This window comes from Gouania willdenowi, chromosome 1 (genome assembly GCF_900634775.1).
Source record: "Gouania willdenowi chromosome 1, fGouWil2.1, whole genome shotgun sequence".
Classification (NCBI taxonomy): Eukaryota; Metazoa; Chordata; class Actinopteri; order Blenniiformes; family Gobiesocidae; genus Gouania; species Gouania willdenowi.
This window is the reverse complement of record NC_041044.1, coordinates 14,679,892-14,701,713: the sequence shown is the minus strand read 5'-3', so window position 1 is coordinate 14,701,713 and position 21,822 is coordinate 14,679,892. Positions and strand designations below refer to the sequence as shown.

The 21,822-nt window shown below is 38.6% G+C and overlaps 1 protein-coding gene across 11 annotated transcripts in view; it reads left to right on the top strand.

Moving 5' to 3' along the window:
* LOC114464332 (cytochrome P450 3A40-like) overlaps window positions 1-21,596 on the top strand; it is a 36,442-nt gene extending 14,846 nt beyond the window's left edge. For 7 of the 11 annotated variants that reach the window (XM_028448389.1, XM_028448453.1, XM_028448409.1 and 4 more), the window contains 12 exons: window positions 10,985-11,078; window positions 11,608-11,660; window positions 16,299-16,398; window positions 16,498-16,611; window positions 18,523-18,611; window positions 18,732-18,880; window positions 18,953-19,080; window positions 19,226-19,295; window positions 19,377-19,537; window positions 19,972-20,198; window positions 21,061-21,223; window positions 21,376-21,596. In XM_028448389.1, coding sequence (XP_028304190.1) covers window positions 10,985-11,078; window positions 11,608-11,660; window positions 16,299-16,398; window positions 16,498-16,611; window positions 18,523-18,611; window positions 18,732-18,880; window positions 18,953-19,080; window positions 19,226-19,295; window positions 19,377-19,537; window positions 19,972-20,198; window positions 21,061-21,223; window positions 21,376-21,453 — 1,426 coding nt within the window. In that variant the 3' untranslated portion in view covers window positions 21,454-21,596. Of the gene's footprint in view, window positions 1-9,432; window positions 9,500-10,258; window positions 10,702-10,984; window positions 11,079-11,607; window positions 11,661-16,298; window positions 16,399-16,497; window positions 16,612-18,522; window positions 18,612-18,731; window positions 18,881-18,952; window positions 19,081-19,225; window positions 19,296-19,376; window positions 19,538-19,971; window positions 20,282-21,060; window positions 21,224-21,375 lie in introns of those variants that run through there. The other 4 variants (XM_028448445.1, XM_028448435.1, XR_003674179.1 and 1 more) reach the window with 4 other exon arrangements.
* Window positions 21,597-21,822: the final 226 nt, after the last annotated feature.

Sequence of the window (21,822 nt, the reverse complement as noted above, 5' to 3'; positions counted from 1 at the left end):
GTCTGGCTCCCCACCGTGATCTGCTGTCGGTTCAACTTTTGGCTCTTGTTCTGTGTGCTACGGGGCTGGGCCAGGATGAAGTGCAGCACAATGTTTTTCATTGCCACACTCAGAACACTGGAGTTTGACTTTGCAGTCCTTTGCAATATGCTTGGATGGGCCACAGCATTTGAAACAGATATTGTTTTCTTTTAGGAATGTTTTCCTCTCATCAAGTGATTTCATACGAAAAGTTCTACATTTTGTTAACGGATGAGGCTTTTTGTGAAGCGGGCAGAGTTTCACACTATCTGCTCTTTTGTTTGCATACGCTTGTTTGTTGGAGCCTGGATCAATGATTTATTTTATTGCTTTATTGTGACCATCACCAGCCCTCCCTAAGGAAGGGTAAGAAATGTTTTATTATAGGGAGGATATAAAAAGGGAGACCAGTGTTACACCTAAGTGGAGGGGGAGGGGAAAGGGAGCAGGGAGGAGAGACTCAAGATAGGAAATAGAAAGGGTGGGGAAGAATAGATTGTTTTATAGTGAGGGTGAGATGTGAAGTTGTAGAACATATTGTGCTTATTATGTTGTGTAATCAAGCCAGTATAGTGACAAGTGTGAAGCTTAGCTATAATGGTGGTGGCTGTGGACAGGGGGAATGAGTGAGTGTTAGTACCTAAAGTAGGTATTTGGGATTTACGTGTCTAAAGTTAAGCCCAGTATGAGTTTTATCCCACATCCCAAGGCGTGCCAGTGCATCGTATTCCAGTATATGTGCAAAAACCGTTACCGCAAACCCAGGAACTGCCCCGGGCCTGCAGATGCAGCCAGGCCAGCAGAAAGAGTGGGGGCCAGGGAGCCCCAGGCCACCCCCCACGGCCGAGCAACCCCCCAGACGCCCCCAAGATCCCAGGCCGAGAGGCAGCCACCGCCCCCACACACACACATCCGAGGAAGCCCCAAGCAGCCGAGCACCCAGCGCATCCCCCCACTGAACCCAACCCCCAACCCCAAGGCCCCCCGCCAGCATCCCGCCCCCCCATCCACCCACACCCAAGTACCCAACCCCCGAGGGGGGGCCCAGAGAGCCCCCCGCCCGAGACCCCAGCAGAGGAGCCAAGGCCCACGCCCAGCAGACGGCCAGAGTCGCGCCGAACGGGCAGCCAGCGAGCGCCCGCCGGTGGGCCCAGAGCCAGCAGGGATCGGACCCCAGGCCAGAAGGACCCGGAACGGAAGCAGCACCGAGAGCAGCGCCCCCAGGGACGGCGACCATGCCCATAGTCGCCGAGGGCACCAAGGGGATGCTGCAAGTTGCCCCGCCGGCCCCCAGGCGCACCGACCAAGCACCCCAAAGCGCGCCAGATCGCCTTTCCTTGATGCCACCCACACGATGAGCCCAAGACAGTCCCCCCCCACCCCCCCCCCCTCATCAAAGAGCCAAGCCATTTTAACATTAAGTCCATTTCTTCACTAGCTGTCAAGTCTAGCCCTTTAGTTGCATTGTAAAAGGAGTGTTTCCATGCTCTGAAGTTTTGGGGTTTATCATTAAACTGATGTAGTTCAGTTGCCACTATTTCCCTGCGGGCAAAGTACCTGGTAAAGTCACTTACATTGCTGTCTTTGGACTCTTGGTAAGGAATGTAATGTGCGGATGGTGACACCTTGTGGGACAAACCGGTAGTGTCAGGTTTGCCAGGATGAGAGAAGGCACTAGTTTGGACATGCTGGGAAAGGTTGGCATTTTGATGAGGAACATGTGGAGTGAAATATCCGTTGTTATTTACTTCAGTGGGGTGTAATACTTAATCTCTTGTGTGCTCCTGTTTAAGCTGTATGTTATTGTCACTGAATTTGCGGTTAATGCTTTCAGCATTAACTGCAAATTCAGCTTGGTCAATAACATACTGTTTTGTGTGTTCAGCTGTTTCAGAAGGGGTCACATCACTTTGTGTATCTAACTGTGAGGCGACAGCTGCTTCTAATGCCTCTGCTTCTGCTATAGCTTAAGCTAAATATTTTCCTGCTCTAATAGCTCAATAGATGCTTCAAGTTTAGCTTTTTCTAATTTCAAACTATTTTTTTTTTCTGCAAAGTTGAAACGGGCTTTTGCTGCCTCAGCTTTTGCCCTTGCCTTGGATGCTGCAGAACCTGTGGACCCAGCCACTGATCAGGTCTTGTAGGTTGATGCCTTTTTGCTCGGTGCTTTGGAGGATGTAGTCTTGCATTAACAATACAATTGGCGCTACTACTACACATTTTTACTGTATTCTACAAATAAAAAGAAACAAACTTGTAACACAAGTGTAAAAGTACATACCGGTGATGCAACCTCGAAATATTTGCGGTCTCAAAAGACGGTTAGAACTGCGTGCCGCCATCTTAACTTTTGCTTTTGTTAATACACAGTTGAATAAAGTTTTATTCCAAGCAACAATTGCACTAACGTCCTTTATCCACCGGATGGCACTATAAACTAACTGAAATGAAAGATAGGGCAAAATACACATTTTAAACTAAAAACTATGCTTATTATGCATAACAGAACATATATCAATTGAAAAACATTGAAGAGAGCAGTAGAGAAACCCTATCATGTTAGCTAGCATGCACAGCTAGCTAAATTTTAAAAAAACCTACTTCTAACGACTGATTGTGTTAAGAGTTAGCAAGCACAACGAAAATAAATTATACCAAAACTTGATCCATATCTGACTGCAGTTCATCACTTCTTACCTGTAGTTCAGATTCCCCTCCACTCACACCTGTTTTGATCATTTTATTTTACCTCATCAGGCCACAAAAGCAACTTTTTTCAACATATCTAACTGCAGTTCATTACTTCTTACCTGTAGTTCAGATTCCCCTCCACTCGCACCTGCAGCGGCCGCCAGTCTCTCCTCCTCCTGCCTCCCCTTCCCCTCATCCACCTGACGGCCGCCTCCACCATCATCACCCGCGGGCTGCGGCCACTTCGGATGCTGCTGAAGACAAAGCTCCGCCATAGCCACCAGCAAACATCTGTTTTATTTTCACACATTTGGCAACATCTGCCTGAAAAGCTTGTTCTTCTTCTCCTTCTCCTTCTCCTTCTTCTCCTTCTTCTTTTTCTGTTTTAAGGCAGTTGGCAGTTGGTTCTGGGATTACTGCTCACTGTTCTTGTGATCATTTTGGCCCCACGGGGTGAGATCTTGCATGGAGCCCCAAATTGAGGGAGATTATGAGTGGACTTGTATGTCTTCCATTTTCTAATAATTGCTCCCACAGTTGATTTCTTCACACCAAGCTGCTTACCTATTGCAGATTCAGTCTTCCCAGTCTGGTGCAGGTCTACAGTTTTGTTACTGGTGTTCGTTGACAGCTCTTTGGTCTTGGCCATAGAGGACTTTGGAGTGTGACTGTTTGAGGTTGTGGACAGGTGTCTTTTATACTAATAACGAGTTCAAACAGGTGGCATTAATACAGGTAATAAGTGGAGGACAGAGGAGCCTCTTAAAGAATAAGTTACAGGTCTGTGAGAGCCACAAATCTTGCTTGTTTGTAGGTGACCAAATACTTATTTTACCGAGGGATTTACCTATTAATTCATTAAAAATCCTACAATGTGATTTTCTGGATTTTTTTTCTCATTTTGTTTCTCATAGTTGAGGTATACCTATGATGAAAATTGCAGGCCTCTCATCTTTTTAAGTGGGAGTACTTGCACAATTGGTGGCTGACAAAGTACTTTTTTGTCCCACTGTATGAGCTAAAATACAAATGACAGACCTTTAAGTCACGTGGTGCACCTATCACTTGACCTAAACTGGCCAATGAGGGGTACTGCGTATGCATAGAGTGGCAGCCTATGGATATGTTTAACGTATCCATAGCCATGGCCTAACATTTTTTTTAGCGCTCCATGTGAGCCTTTTATCACTTTCAGCTCCTGCAGTTGTGTTTTGTAGGAAATAAACATTGAAACAACTGTTTTAAAACAGTTGAAAAAGTAAGTAGTTCACCAAGACCTGGTATGAAACATCGGGGAAGATGTCATGGTCTGTACTCCACTCAGACTTGTCGATTAGGTAAGGATCCTCACATCCAATTATGGCTGTTTTCTCCTTGTAACGTGTAAGGGCCTTCTTATCGAGTGACTCAGATTATTTCTAAATGGTACCAAAGCCGGTGAAATGTTATTTTCCACTGAATAATTCCGAAAAATCGCATGTGCATTGAATAACGCTATCGTGAAGAATGACGATCGATAAACAAAGCCTTCCAAAATGGCCTCCCGCAATACATTGTGGGATATTTGAGTGAAAAGTCCAAACCCCTCTATAGCGAAGGAATGCTGGCTATCGGTAAAACTAAATACAGAACTGGCCTGCTGCTGCGCCTTGGGAAGCTGACCTGACCTGAGAAGTAGAGCAGGAAACATAACAGGCAGAAATGGAAAGTCACAAATTAAGGCTCTTAAAAGGATAAGGTCTATGAGTAAATATATGAATAAACATAACTAACCAATTTTGCCCTAACAATATTCAATTAACAAAGGTTTCCAGCTGTATCTGTAAAAGTGAAACTTTCTGAAATAAAACTACAAACAAGTATCAGTCTAAAAAACAAAGAGGTCCAGGTAGATGTGAAACTAAATAAAACAAACTCAAACCCAATCAATAGTTCTTGTTGAGAATTATTATTATTATTCTGGATACAGTGGAAACAGAAACTATAAAAAAATAGTTATATTGTGAAACTGTTTATATTGTGGGGAACATATACATAAATGTAAATGAAGTATAAAGCCACAAAAAACCACCACTTTAAAAAGATAATAGGCTAATATAAGACCTCTTTACAGTTATTTGACTCATTCTGCGCATGTGCAATTTGCGGCAATGACGCGCTGGTGACGACATAATCCAAGATGGCGGCGGCCCGGACTACAGCCGATACTATGTAATAAAAGCCTTAAAAGACATGGCTATAATGAAAAGAGTGGATGGACAGAGGCATAAACATGAGGACTTTCACACGGACACACACAGACTTATTAAACACACACGGACCTTGGTAAACGGAACAGGCTTCACCGGCCGGCAGGCACTAGGACCCAGTGGCGGAGTAAATGTGTCCCTGTATTGCATTCACAGGCTGTTTCACCAGATTTTCATTTTACCAGTTGTTAGAGCTAATATCTTTACCAGGGAGATATTTATTCATGGTGATTGTTTTCTGGAGTTTTACTGAGATTTTACCGGTGATTAGTTCATATCTCCATTCCGCTCCGCGGCCCTAACTGACACCGTAGACAGACACACACACACACATGAATGTGTCACACACGTCACTCAGTCACATTAAGGAAGGTTGCTGTCATTATACGGGGTGGATTAAAGAATTAAAGAAAAGATTGTTTTATCCCGTTCTTCTCTGTGTTATTATCACATTATAAAAAAGTTTAAAAATAGCAGGAATTAGTGCTGGTCCCGAACGGTCTTGAGAGAAAATCTCGAGTTCGGGCAGCCCGAGTCCAAGACAAGACAGAGTCAAAATGCTTCAGAGTCCGAGACGAGACCGAGACCTTTAAAATTTGGTCTCGAGACCAAGACCGGTCTCGACTACCACAACGCTAGGTAGTAGCATTATGGTAAAATAAATATAGATAAATAAACTAACAAAACACAGAGAGGGGTTAGGATTTAATAAGTTTAGATTTCTTCCCCCTTTGAACAGCACAGAAATTGAGGTTAGCTGTTCACCGTATTTGTTTTTGTTGTTTGCATTTTCCAAACCAATGTTTGAACATGTTTTGAAACTCAGAAAATGACCTTGATCTTGACACACACATTGGAACTTTCAGTGTGTTTACTCGTCTATCAAAACTTTGTACGGTTATTTAAGGTTGTTGGGGAGCTTGCAGCTCATCTTTTTGTCTTACAATTCTGCTTTTTTTTAGTTGTGTTGAATTAAAAGGGCTAAAAAGTACAATCTACAACAGATGGACACATCACCTGATTAGATCTCTATCTTTTGTATAGTTATGTTTAATTTTGGTCTTGCACTTGTGTGAAACCACTCACTCATTAATGCAAATAACTTCATCTTGTTCCGCCTGAGAGAGAGAGAGAGGGAGAGAGATAATTAAATAGACTTTGTAAAGACTACATGCTGGCTCCACTGTGCAGATGTAATATCAACCTCTTTTATACGCCCAGAAGTGAAGGAGGTAGTGAGGAGGGAACAAATTCGTCCTCCACTGATAGTCCTCAGCAATAGACACTGAGTCATAAAGTTCCTCATGTCTCTAATCATAGAGGTCTATTCTCCCATGCGCGTAAGTCCAAAAAGCCTTGCAGCAGCGCTGTTTTTGGCTCAGCGCTATTCTCCCCCTGTACTTAAGTCGCTGCCTCCATCCTAGTTACGCACTCTGGGCGAAGTGGCACTGAAATGTGGGCATTCTCCCGTCTGCTTAAGTCGTTTTCCTCTTATGAGCTTCTAACCCTGGAATAAAAGCAGCACACAGACTCGTGGAGCTGCTCTGTGTTACAGTTCCTGCTGCTCGATTACTTAAAACAGACGCAGACTTCTGTCCCCAGTTGCCACAGTGATATTCAACTACGTGAACACATAATACTAATATGTATTCGCGTAAGGCACTAGCAGAACTAATCAGAGCCAGGCCGGGGGCGGGGCAAATGACCGAACCCTTTACACCCAAACAGCGGGGCTTATAAGCTTCAGCACCACGGAGAGCAACTATGCTATTTTGAAGTCCATCAAACGAAGATGAAGTATAACAAAACCAGAGAACAACAAAAACATTAAGCTCCATGGTCACTAATATTGAAACAACACAAATTCAAAGCAGTTCAGCACCACGGATAGCAACCACATCATTTTGACACCCACTTTAACATTTTCAACTCAGAGCCTGTATCAGTAGCTATAAAGTTTAGTAAAACTGGCACAGCGGCCCACATGTTCACAAACACTATTTCAATATGAAGTACTATAGGCCTACTCACCACTATTTGAAGGGCATGCGACGAGCCTTGCGGGCTGCTGTACTCTTGTTACCGAAGGTTTCCGTGTGTTTCCGCATATTCCGATCAGATTCAACAGATGAGTTTACATCTCTACATGAAGTCTCTTCCTCACTGTCCCATGTCTGCTTATCAGTCAATTTACAGCTTTTTATGGTCACTTTTTACTGGATCCAGACTGATAGCCAGGGCCAACTCGTGCTATACCAGTATAGGCAAATGTTTGGGGAGCCAGCCATCATAGGGGGCGCCAAAACTAAAACAAAACAAAAAATATTATTGTTTTTTTTTTTTTTTTTTTTTAATAATTAAACAATCAAAGTGACGATATTAGTAAACTTAATTTGATAGTATTATTAATAATTAGTCTAGTTTTGATTAAAATAAAAAAATTGTTTTACTCCCGCCCCCCAGACTCGATTGACAGGTTGTCTGAGGCGTGACCCAGGCAGCTCGGACCACTTGTTTACTATTTACTGCTGCAGCAGTGGTGTCATGTCTGAACAATCAAACTAATGATCTTGTGCCCAGGGAAGTAAAAAAAAAAACAGAAAGAAGAGGAGGAAAAACGTGGAAAAGCCAGAGGTAAGCCAGTGTTTGACTATCATGGATTAATGAATTGTCGTGCATTATCAAACAAGTGAGCAGAGCGACCATGCTAAGGCATGTTAGCAGCTAGTGCTAAACAGAAACAGATAAAATACTAGCCTAACAAAAACATTGATTGCATGGCAACAGCGGCCTTTTAATTTATTACATTGTAGTTTAACGTCATTTTAGGAGAACTATGTATTATTATGTACATGTAAGGAGTGATGTCACAGTTTGTGTTTCATACAGGATCAGAGATAGCTGGTGCCTTATTTATTTAATCGATATATATATTTGTATACAGTATACATGACTTGACATGATCTATAGATAGGTAAACATATAGCATATAGACGAATAAATTATTAAGAAGAGCGTTAATATCTCTGATTTAGCAGAGACCTTTTTACTTTAAATAGAATTACATTCTGTATATAAACTTGTGTTTTATTAGTATTCTGTGTCAATCTCCTTCATAAATAACTCATCTAATTTTATCTGCTTTGTGCTACATCTTAAATTTGTACAGCTTTTTTTTCTATTTATAAATATCTAAATATTTTTCAATTTCTAATCATATCATAAATATCCTATGACTTGGTTTGCTTGATAGACTAACTAGTGGGTTCACGTTCTATTTTTCCTTCAGATTCACCGAGGAAATGTGATGATGTCATCTAAATCTTCGCTGGCGGGAAAACCAGGAGAATAAACGTGTAAAGCTGGAATGAATGATGAATAGTATGGGGAGAGATTTGTCTTGTATTTTTTAGATTTTCAATTCATTTTTTTAGATTTTTACATGTGTTCTACAATACATCCACAATTTTCACATGTTAACAGATGCACAAATATATCCACAATTGACACATGTGTTTTATCATGCATGTGTGTGTATTTATCATGAAGTATCATGTGTAAATCTTCTAAAGCTTGTGAATTGTGTAAAAAGCTTTGTGGATCAACTTTTATTTTTCAGATAAACGTAACTGCTTTGCTCAGATCCAAATCTAAAAAAAACGTGAAATTTGTGCATCTATTCGTGAATATTTTTTAGACAAATCTCTCCCCATAGAATGGATGGGGCTTGTGTTGGTTAAAGCTGCTTTATAAATCAACACCAGAAACTGATACTATTTTTACTAAATAGTTTATTTATGCTATACCTCTACAAACTACAATTGTTTGATTGATGTGTGTTCATTATTACAATTTCAGTGTTGTTATGTTAAATCTGGAAGTTTTTCATCTTTTCACAAAATGTGAATGTCTATAGTAAAACATTTTAGTGTTTAAAAGTATTTAAAATAAAGATAATACTTGATGAGCCAACCCACCACTATCTATCTAGTTTTAATGTGTATCTTGTTTTTGTGCAATGCTTTACTCTAATAATATTAATAATTTGTATTTTGAACCTGTTACTAAGATATTTTAATTGGTTTTTTTTTTACTTGTTTGTGTTCTTTTATGTGTATGTGAAACCCTTTTATCAAAATTAAATAAAATGTCAAAAAAATGATTTGGCTCATGTTTTCTCCTTATGTAAAGTGTCTTTGTGGATACTATACTTGTGTACTATAGACTTTATACTTTGTTAAGTGCACTGAGATGACTATGTTGTAATTTGCGCTATATAAATAAAGTTGAGTTGAGTTACACTGCATTAATCTGATCAAATCAACCTGTTTATCAGAAGGCGTTTCAAATTAAAAGGGCGCTTAATAATTCTCACGGACTTCAATGACATTTCACTAGCGTTGGGAAAAGTCCATGTTTCGGCATATGTAGACATCCCAAACAAATGATATCATCTTCTCCTTTCCATCAGACCTCCTCCATTGACTACGTCTACCTAGACGGGCGAATACGAGCAGGAGAGAAGTGCGTAACTGCAGGTGTGCAATCAAGCTAAACACTGTCAGCTGGCTTGGCTCAGCTGGGGAGCTCCAAAGTTGATCACAAGAAATGTGGAGCACCACCTCTGGTTCCTTAAATCACATTATTGTGTGTGCTTTTCGTAAAATCCATTTTTTGTTTTGATTTATTTATGTAATAATAACATTTCAATTCACCATTACATCAGTCGTGACTTATGCCTTGCTCCTTTTTTTGTCCGGGAGTAAAAGTCCCCCCTTTCAGTGGATCCCCTCTGTGTGGTGAGCTTAAAACATGAAGCTCTCGTCCATAATTTCCCCATAAATATCCAAATATCACACAAACAGAAGATTTAATTCTAAAACAGAAAAAAGCTGCTTGTCTGTGTGGTGGCAAAATTGATTAATTATGTATACTCAAATATTTGCTTTTTGATCTCATTCAACTTAATACCCCAAGTTGTAACTTTCCACGCCTGTCTGATGTTTTTCCTTTTCCTGCAAAGTCAGTGGGCTCATACTCCCATAATACAGCTTCTCTAAAGGAATGTCAGTTGGCCTCAGTTTAATCTCCAAGGCCAGAGCACGTCCAAACCCACCCCAGACATTATATACACACACACATACATCACATACACATACACACATACATACACACTCACTCACACACCCACACACTGTCTGGTCTTCATCATTTATCACCGCAGAGTGTGTTTTCAAGTCAAAGACAAGGTAACCGTAAATTTAACCGTAACATCTGTTTTTTGATTTTTCTGTAATTCTGTTTAGGTTTTAAGTCAGTAAAACAAATTGACAACACTGTTTATATGTTATTTTACTGAAATGTTTATATCATGATGTCATCATTTGACATCACGTCAATTATTTCATACATTTGACCATACGGCAGTTATAAACAGTCCCAAAAACACTTACCTTTCCAAACAAAGTAATTTGAAATATTCCAAAGTTCACTAGAATCAATGTTCCTGTAAATACACTTCCTGTCAGTGATTTACCTCCCCTTGACTGAACTGTCATACACCACTCATTTACATAACAAGTTTGAGCAGCAAAACATAAAAATCTGTGCACGGGTTGGAGACTTTGCAGAGGATCGTGTTGCCAGAGAGGGACGACCCAACTTTAGACATGGGGCACTTCCTTTATTTATCTGCTGAGACTTGGACCCTTGTTGTTGCCCTCATCACTCTGTTTTTTGTGTGAGTATTTGAACAGAAGTGTTTGGATCAGGGGTAAGAACTACAGTTCTTGAGGGCCAAATTCCTGAGACTTTTAGATGTCTCTCTGCTCCAACACACCTAGTTGAAATTAATGTGTAGTCATCAAGTTCTGCAGAAGCATGATAATGAAACATTCATTTGATTCAGGTGTGTTGGAGCGGGGACACATCTAAAAGTCTCAGGAATCAAGCCATCAAGGACTGGAGTTCCCACCCCTGAGTTTAGATTATACTAAAATATTTGTTTTATCTTCTTTTTACAGTTATGCTTATTCGACATATGGGACATTTAAGAAAATGGGCATTCCCGGTCCAAAGCCAGTGCTACTTTATGGGAATATGCTCGCTTACCGACAGGTTGGTTTTAAAAGCTACATGTTTGTGGTATTTTAGTAAAAATGTTATTTCTCTCTCAGAATTATTAGCAGACTTGTGAGAATGTCATCTTCTAAAGCTAAATGTAATGTATTTTAAAACACTGTGTGATTTTGACATAATCATGAAGGTTGTTAAAGATAGACGTAAGATTGATATATTAATGTAAAAGGCACAGACAAATATTTAATGTATCCACTAACAACCAAATGCAAGTCAACATAAAGGCTCATGGACTCAAGCAGCCAATGACTCAGCAAAGTAGAAACTTCTAAACAACATTTGAAGATATTATTTTAGTGACTAAACATGTGTCAAAGTCCCAAGTTGCTTCTCTTAGTGGGAAAACTTTTTCCATCTGTAAACTCACTGATAAAAGATTTACTGACCTTAACAATCTCAATTATTGAGAAGACATGATAAAGGGTATGGATATGTACTGTACATGTTATTATTTGTCCTTTTTTTGGATCACTAACTGCCACTTTTAATGTGTTTTGTTTATGTGCAGGGATTAATCGATTTTGATCAAGACAACTTTAGAAAGTATGGGAAAACATGGGGGTGAGTAGGCCTGATCTTACAGCCATGTTTCAGTTTGATATTGTCAGCATGGATCTTTTAATGCTGGTGTTTCCAATAGGGTGTAAATCACCCCCAGGCCTACACGCCGCGAGGCATTCATTTCATTTTCATTTTATTTCTAAAGTGCTGGGATCAAACGATAATTATTCTTTAAAAATACATAATTTTCAAGCAAACCTTGATCCAGAAAAGCATATGTTTGATTTAAGCTCGTTTTCTTGTAATTATTACAGCGAGGAAGAATTTAATTTAAAAATGGAAACTGGCAGTAATTTTTCTTTGATACATTTTAATTGCAGAAGTTTATATGCAAACGTAAATAAAATTGATGAATATTTGAATTGGAGTTGAAGATTGGAGATGAAACAAAATGTGATAATTGTCTACAAAGCTCAAGGCTCAAATATTGGAGAATCTAAAGAGAATTTTACTGGATTAATTGCCGCCATGATGAATTCATGAATTCATGTTGGGTGTGGGATACATATATATGTATATATACGTATATATGCATATGTGTGTATCCATAAAATGAAGAGTCCGTCCTTAAGACTGCTCTACTGTAAAGTGTCTTGAGATACCATTGGTTATGATTTGGCGCTATACAAATAAAAGATTGATTGATTGATTGATTGAAACAAAACAATGCTGTTATGTGGGGATTTTAATATCGATTTTATAAATCCACACAATCTTACAACGATCAATGATTTCTTGAACGAAATGCACAGTAGATGCTTGTTTCCAGTTATAACCCAGCCCACCAGTGTCATGCATTACTGCGACGTTAATTGACAATATCTTTTTTAATGATATCGATAGTATACTTCATAGGGGTTTATTAGTCACAGATCTCAGTGATCACTTGCCCATTTTCATAGTTTGTAGACTAAATGCAATAAAAAAAAAATAGCAGTACCAATGCCAAATCTAAATATATGCGAACAAGAACAGAGGAGGAAATAAACTAATTTAGAAATAACCTCTGTAGCCAAGATTGGGGAAAGGTGTATGTGCCAGATGTAAATGAGTCTTACAATGAATTTGTAAACACTTTTGTAAATCTCTACAATAAAAATTGCCCACTAAAATTGTGTAAAAAAAATAACAAGTTTGAAAAAAAGCCATGGATAACCCCTGGGCTACAGAGGTCATGTCAAAAGAAAAATAAAATGTACAGAGACTACATGAAATACAGAACCCAAATTTTTGACACTAAATACAAAACTTACAAAAATAAGTTAACAATCATATTGAGATGGGCAGAAAAAGACTATTATAAAAATAAATTAGAAGACAATAAGAACAATTTAAAAGAAACCTGGAAAATTCTAAATAAGGTAATAAGACCAAATTCCCAATCAAAGAAGTTACCAGAATATTTTATGCACAATGGCAAACAAATAAATAATGAAATTGATATAGCTAATGAATTTAATTCCTTCTTTGTGAATGTGGGAGCCAACATTGCAAACAGTTCAGAAAAACATAACCTTGACCCCGCCCCCAAACCCAGCCAAACAATCATGAATGACAGTTCTGAAAGTGGAGGGAGTAGAATTCTACAATCAATGTACCTTAACGAAATTACAGTTTGTGAGATTTTCACTATTGTACAAAAATTTAAAAATAAATCTTTAGTGGACTGTGATGGGTTAGACATGATTATTGTAAAAAAAGACAATAGACTGTGTCCTCACTCCTCTGACACACATTTTTAAACTTTCTCTCAGCACTGGCATCATTTTCCCTCAAAAAATGAAAACTGCCATAATAATATCATTGTTCAAAAACGGCGATGATCATGTATTTAATAACTATAGACAAGTGTCATTACTGTCTCAGTTTTCTAAAATCATAGAGAAATGGTTTACACAGAAACTGGACTCATTTTTAGAGACAAATAACTTACTTTTTGAACACCAGTATGGATTCAGATCCAACAGATCAACTTCTCTTGCACTCACCCATTTAACAGATGAAATACTAGCAGCAATTGATACAAATCAATATATAGTTAGTATTTTTTTAGATTTACAGAAAGCATTTGATACCGTAAATCCTAAATTATTGTTGTCAGAACTAAATAATTATGGTATAAGAGGGCATGTGTATAAATGGTTAGAAAGCTATCTAAACAACAGACAACAATATGTTCAAATAAACAATCAGAAATCTGAGTGTAAAGCAGTTATATCAGGAATTCCACAAGGTTCAGTAATTGGGCCAAAACTTTTCATTTTATTTATCAATGATATTTATGAGATCAGCAAAAACATAGATTTTCTTTTATTTGCAGATGACCGTGTACAAAAGCGGATCTGATCAAGAAACATTAATTAGTGATATGGGAACTGAAATGACAAATTTAAAAACATGGTTTGACAGGAATGATTTGTATCTAAATTGGGGAAAAAACAAAAAGTATGATTTTTGGGACAAAAAAGCATGGGGATCAGAAGATTACCATTGGCGATACAACTATTGAAAATGTTTCATGCTAGATGATAAAATGAATTGGAAGAGTCATATTGAATACATAAAGAAAAAAATAAGTAAATGTATTGGTATATTACATAAAGTAAAGTATACTTTTGATGAAAGAGCATTGTTTAGAATTTATATATCCCTAATTGTTCCATACTTCACATATTGTATTGAGATCTGGGGTAATGCAGGCAAAAGTTTCACTGACCAAGTTTTCCTGCTGCAAAAGAAAGCCATAAGAATTTTAAAGCACAAAGGTCCAAGACATCACACAAATGAACTTTTCATTGAAGGTCAAATTTTGAAATTTGCAGATTTTTTACAGTTAAAAATTGTCTTGGCCATGTGGAAAATCAAAAACAAATTAGTTCCAGAGCACATTTATAATAAATTTATATTAATCACAGATGAAAACAGGAGGAAAGGAAACTTTTGTACCATTTGCTCGCACTTCACTCAAACAGAGAGGTTTTGTTGTCACTGGAATTAGGTTGTGGAATTCATTGGACAACAATTTAAAAACTTGTCATACTATTGTTCAAATTTAACACATTTACAAAATGTTGTTGATTGAAAACTACAGTCATCTATAAATCAAATATATGTTAAACTTTTGACATCTGTAACAAACAAAACTGTTTTTCTGTTTTTTGTTGTTTTCTTTCTTTTTTTGTTCATTTTTTGGTAATGATGTGCCTGTTATAATGTTAAAAAAAAAATCTCTCAGAACTGATCAGCGACCATCTACTTGGACATTCTTTTACTGAACAAAAAGGGGCATGTATAATAAGACTCGGTCTTCAACATGCTCCTATTCTGACATGCGAAATATGAATACATCAATTACAATGCAGAAACTGTAAATAGGATTACATGGAAGAATAAATTTGATTGATTGATTGATTGAGTATCAGGCATTAATTAAACAGTATAAACACCATTCTGTAACATTTGACAAAGTGTTAGACTTTGAATTGTGTGAGTGATAAAAAGTATCTGGTAGTTTTATTTAAATTACTACAGTGTAATACGCTTTTAATAATACAAAAATATGGTTTTAAAAACAGTTGATTTCACTGTAACAAACTGTAACCAGACAGGGAAAAAGTTTCAGTGGCATGTTATTATTAATATTACTATAACATTGATTAGGGTTAGGGTTAGGGCAAAAATAAAAGGGTTAGCAGGGTAGCTAAAAATAAATTAGCCAAAATAAAACTGACGAAACTTTAAGTCACGTGGTGCACCTATCACGTGACATAAACTGGCCAATGAGGGGCGCTGCGTACGGACAGACTGCTGGTTTATTGCCACTGCCATACTTAAAGTATCAGATCTCAGTTTGTGTATCTGTGAACTCCCTAGAAAAACAACCTTCTTCAACCCAATTTTTATCATCTTAAAATCAGCATCACTACTATAGTGCTGCGCTTTAATTATTTCATTTCCTGATATAAACTGTAGTTAATCATTTTTACCTCTTTCCTCGCATGGCCTCCTCACTTTGCCGAGCAACAATGTAAACAATGCAGGTTTCGTGCCACTCTCAGGATACTTCCGCGTTTTCTTCATTGGTGTTTTATAGCGGTTGGCTCCACATTCAGGAAGTGGCAGCGGGGCATTACTGGTCGGCGGCCGCATAGTACCGTGTGCAAATTTGTGTAAGACCTGTTACTCTATCAGCCTCCCTTGTCCTTCTCTCTGTCTGTGTAGCTCTTCTGGAGCTTTTCAACCTGCAGTTCTCAGTCCAGGGGTGGGGGTTTCAAACCCCACTTCTTCACCAGTTACTGGTCTTGTGATAACCAACATGATGGTGACTTTCAGGGTCCATTGTTCTCTTTCGTTGCATTTGCTTCACCTCTCTGTTGTCCCCCTTTTACGATAAATGTGTATGTGTGTGTGACAGTTTACACATTTACCAACTCCCCAATAATGATACTGCACATGCATATCACCAATATAATCAGTTATTGGCAGATGCAGAGGATGTCGGCTTTTTAAAACCCCCAATATCGATATCGGTATGGGCCCTAAAAATCCCATATTGGTTGGGCTATTACATAAAATATTCAATTTAATCAGCCGTACATGTGCTTGACCAAAATCTGTTTTTGTTGTGACTGTGTTCAGTATCTTTGATGGTCGTCAGCCCGTGCTTTGCATCGCAGACCCTACCATGATAAAAGCTGTACTGGTCAAGGAGTGTTACTCTTTCTTCACCAACCGCAGAGTAAGCACACGCTATGCAATTTGTTCTGTATATTGTTAAAAGGAGTTGTTTTCATGCCCTCTGACCCTCACCTGTGGCTGCTGTCTGACTCTGATGCAGAACTTCCGTCTGAACGGGCCTATGTATGATGCCGTGAACTTGGTAAAGGATGATCGGTGGAGGAGGATACGCAGTATCCTCACTCCCTCTTTCACATCGGGAAGACTGAAGGAGGTATAACTGTTGGAAGCAGTTAATTTATCAACTTGGCCTGTACTCAGATACAGAGCAGGGCTCTACACTAACTTTTCCAATGGTGGCACTGGTGCGACTAACTTTCTCAGTTGGTCGCACCAGCACAGAATTTGGTTGCACCCTTTTTTTCCTTTTTTTTGAGCGAGGGGGGGTACAGCATAGTCATGCATGCTAATGAATAGTTGACTTAACTGGCGTACAGTGGTTTTGTATGAAGTAAAGATTGACAATGACTGAATTTATATTAAATATTAAAAAAAAAAAAAATAACAGCAAAGCGTAACAACAGGTTACATGTATTCTGTTTTTTTATTTTGCAGAAAGGCTGTACTTGAATTAACTTAACAGTAGCATAACCAACTTAGCATCTGTATTGCTTCACCCCATGGAATTAAATATAGGGTCCAGCTCTGATAGAGGGGTCTCCTAACCCTCTTCTCCTGGTCAGGGGTCAGCAACCTTTACTGTACAAGGAGCCATTACACCTCATCTCACCTGGATTAAAGTCCCCCTGGAGCCAAAAAAAAACCTTCTCAATGAAGACAATACAGTGTATTAAATTCCCTACAATTAAAATTATACAGAATAATGTTTGATTTAATTTGATTTATATTGATCATGTAAATGGAAACTTTAAAACAGTTTTAAATAAAATAAATTGACATCAAGAAATAAAACATTATCTTGCATCTTCAAATTCTTACACATCTCAGTTTACATGAACACAATGTTATATAAAGATTTTTTTTTTTTTAGGTAATGTATTTGAAAGGCTACAAAAAATAACTTGAATTTGATAACACATGATCATGTGGTTTCCTCCGGGTACTCCGGCTTCCTTCCACAATCCAAAAACATGACTGTAAGGTTGATTGGAGCTTCTAAATTGCCCATATGAATGGGAGTGAGTGGTTGTCTGTCTGTGTTGCCCTGCGATGGACTGGCGCCATGTCCAGGGTGTACCCTGGCCCAGCGCCCGATGAGAGCCGGAGATTGGCACCGGCAGACCTCCGTGACCTTGAATAACAGGAACAAGTGGGTCTGAAAATGGATGGGTGGATGATCATGTGGTCAACACATGCTAATTGCTCATTTCTTGCCACACACAAAGCATGCATATTTAACCAGCACATTGGCAGTTAAATTAATCTGATCCCACACAATTAAAATCTCTATTTACTTCCAGAATAGTGCTTTTGTTGGTTTAGTTATTTTACCAGGGATTTAAAACTAAGGTTAGCTACAGGTGCAGGAAAGTTGATGATCTGTAGATGTTGCAGGAGATGAAGTAGGAAAGTGGTTGAGTAATTGCACAATGTGATTTATTTTAGGTTAACAAATTGTTGTCTTGATTTTATTTGTCATTAATCATTAATAACCTCTGTAAAAAAAAAAAGTATTTATTTCAATGGTTTTTTTTAAGCAAAAGGGAGCCATTGCAAAAGAGTCAAAGGGCCACATTAGGCCCCAGAACCGCAGGTTGCAGACCCCTGCTCTGGGAAAGTGCCTGTTTATAGACGGTTTTACGGTAATCCCACAGCGCGGAGAGAGAGAGAGAGAAGTGCACTCTGTGGGATGTGATGAAGCGCTCAGCAGCTCTGTATAAAATAACGTCACCCTGATAAAATTTTCACTCGCACACACTGAAAAAATGCTCGCATATGCGACCATTTTGGTCGCAGTCTCGAGCCCTGCAGAGAAGCAGTTGTTTATTAGTTTGGATGAGAACGGTGCCTGTTTGGGTCGCTTAGGTTTCCAGTGGTGGTGGTGGTGGTCCAACGTTTTTCTGGATGAAGTTTGCATGTTTCTTAAAGAAAGATTAAGTCAATGTGTCACCTCGTTCTTCTGTTTCTGTGCTTTTGTGTGTGCTGTTTCTTTTCTGTGCATCAGATGTTTGGCATCATGAAACATCACAGTGATAACCTGGTGAGCAGCATGAAAAAGACCGCAGACAAAGATGAACCTTTAGATTTTAAGGAGTAAGAATGTCTCCAACCACTCAACCTTACATAGGAGTTATTCCAGAAATATAGGGCCATCCCTAATTGTTCCTTTAATATTAACAAGTGGGTTTGGGGTGTCTTTTTGTGCCTTCATAGGTTATTTGGATCTTACAGTATGGATACAGTGGCTAGCACCTGTTTCAGTGTGGACATAGACTCACTCAACAACCCCTCAGACCCTTTTTTCTCCAACATCAAAAAGATGTTCAAGTTTGACCTTCTCAGCCCTCTCTTCCTCATCATTGGTAAATCCATGCATATATGGTTAGGAGCTCATTTCTAACCATATTTAATTTTCTCTTGTTGTATAATTTCAGCCTTCTTCCCTTTTTTTGGTCCCATTTTTGAAAAATTGGAGTTTGCCTTTGTTGCTTCAGAAGTGACAGACTTTTTTTACACTGCACTGCAAAAGATCAAGTCCAACCGTGAGGAAAGTGCTAAAAAGGTACTTCATGGTGAACGATTGTTCCTAGATATTTTCAGCTTTTTTACTGAAGGATAATTTTTGTAATACAGATGGAAATGTAATGCACGTATTTGTAAGTAATTACATTTGAGCCTATGCATGTTCCTTTTTGACCTACTGTCAGTTTCGTGTGGACCCTCTCCAGCTGATGATTGACTCTCAGAAAAACACTGATCCTAGTAATAAAAAAAAAGGTATATTGTGAATATAAATCAGCAGAAAAATCTACAATAAACCTGAATCTATGATTTATTTAACCTTGCTTGTCCCTCCAGGTTTGAGTGACCACGAGATCCTTTCCCAAGCAATGTTTTTCCTCTTTGCTAGCCATGTAGCAACCAGCAGCTCACTCACTTTCTTAGCCTACAACCTGGCAACCAACCCTGAGGTCATGAAAAAGATGCAGGAAGAAATTGACAGAACCTTCCCAAACAAGGTTTGTCCTAATCTGGCAAGTCTTCAACTTTAGAGATAAAGAACGGATGCAAGCATCATATCTGGCCAATAAAACAATCATATACCTGCAATCCCCACTTTTCCCAAAGTTGCTGAGGTCTATCCCACCTGACTCATTAGTCTATGCAGCGTATCAATCTGGTATCATTCATGAGCTCTTGTTAATTGAATGTAGCTAATCTGGTCATCTCCCACATGCCAAAAACCCTTACCGGTATTATTTTTGACCGGAGTCTCTATTCTCCAGTGTGCCTCACCACCCAGAAAAGAATAAGTCGGTTTCTAAAAAAAAAATGAATGATATCTGAGTGAACAATTCTTGGTCACACTATAAAGTCATGCTATAAACTATCTTTTTGTTGTACTCTCTGTCATACATGAGTGTATCCATTGTGGAACCATGTGTTTGGGCAGGCTCCTGTTGACTACCAGACACTGATGCAGATGGAGTATCTGGACTGCGCCATCAACGAGTCTCTCCGATTGTATCCCGTAGTTGTTCGTCTGGAGCGTGTGGCCAAGGCATCAGTAGAGATAAATGGCCTTGTGATTCCCAAAGATATGGTGGTTATGATCCCCACGTGGACCCTACACAGAGACCCCAATATTTGGCCTGAACCAGAGAAATTCAAGCCTGAGAGGTTCACACCAGTTTCATATTCATATATGATAATTGCTTGCGTAAACTTTAATGGGATCCTCCACTATTTTTATATATGTGAAGGTCAGTGCCAAAAAACATGTTCTACATAATCCTTTTATTGCCTCTTCAAGATGAGCCTTAGTTATAGATGAAGAGCCAGGGTCTGCCATCTTGAATGGCATGCAAAGCATAATGGGTATAAGATGTCATGTGAGCAGACTGCCACTACTTTCACTATACCAGACCCATTGTGTGCCATCCATTTGTACATTTTCTGACCTGCTTCTTCCCTTTTTCAGGGTTTGTGTTGTGCCATGTTGTTTAAATCTGCAAGAGAAGTAACAGTGGAACTTCTCCCGGGTGACCTCATCAACTCTTAATACGTTGCCTGACATTCAAGTATGCAGCCCGCCAGCATACAGCAATCAATAAGATCATAGAATTAGTAGCATTTTAAGAACCAAACCATAAACACAATACAGAGAGGAAAGGAACAGACCAACAAAAACACATACAAAAAAGTATACCTACATAAAGGCATTCAATAGAACATAAATCAATGGTACAGCAGAAATTGGATTTAATGGGGGCTTTGGTTTTTTGTCAAGTTAACTCTTTAATCATATCTATTAATTTGGTTACTTCATTATTTCTGTTTTGTGTACATTTTAAAAGATTTATAATACTGTAGAAATAGATTGTGAAAGTTAGTGAAATACGGCTTAACTTTAGCCTCGGCTCTTTAACCGTAAAAAAAGGCTCATCTTTAAAAGGCTTATGAGTCCATGTTAGACCCTTTTTTTTTCAGGACTGAAGTGTGTCTTTGATTGTAACGTACATTTTTATGTTCACATCTATAGGTTCAGCAAGGAAAACAAAGATACAATTGATCCCTACACGCACATGCCCTTTGGATTAGGGCCAAGGAACTGCCTTGGTATGCGCTTTTCCCTTCTGACCATTAAACTTGCTATGGTTGAGATCCTGCAGAAGTTCAGCTTTGCTATGTGCAAAGAAACTGAGGTGAGTTCAACCTTTCCACTGCCTGTTGTTGTTTTAAGTGTGATGACTTCTGCCTTAATTTTATTTGGCTGTTCAATGCTGTTATCAGTGGATAAGTCATTGAAAAAAACTCTTTTTGATTTATTCCCTTTTTTATCTACAAATGACTCCAGGTCCCTCTGGCGCTTGATTTGCAGGGTTTCTTGGCTCCAAAACGACCAGTCAAACTGAAGCTGGTGCCCCGCTCTTAAAGCCAAGTAAAAAAGGCTTTGAAAAACATGCGTTTACAATGAGCTGTCTGCAATTTATTATATATATCTGAATGCTTGTTTTAAAATATGTATCAGTGCAACAGTTTGAATCTTTTGTATAATTTTATATTAAATAAACAATCAGGAGGATTTACTTTATTTCACTCTGGGCTTTTGTTCTTTTTAATGCTACATGTACAGTGGATATAACATCTACACACCCCTGTTAAAATGCAAGGCTTTTGTGATGTAAAAAAAAATGACACCAAAATAAATATATTCACAACTTTTTCCACCTTTAATGTGACCTATAACCTGTACAAAGAAATTGAAAAACAAACTGAAACATTTAAAGGGGAAAAATAAAAA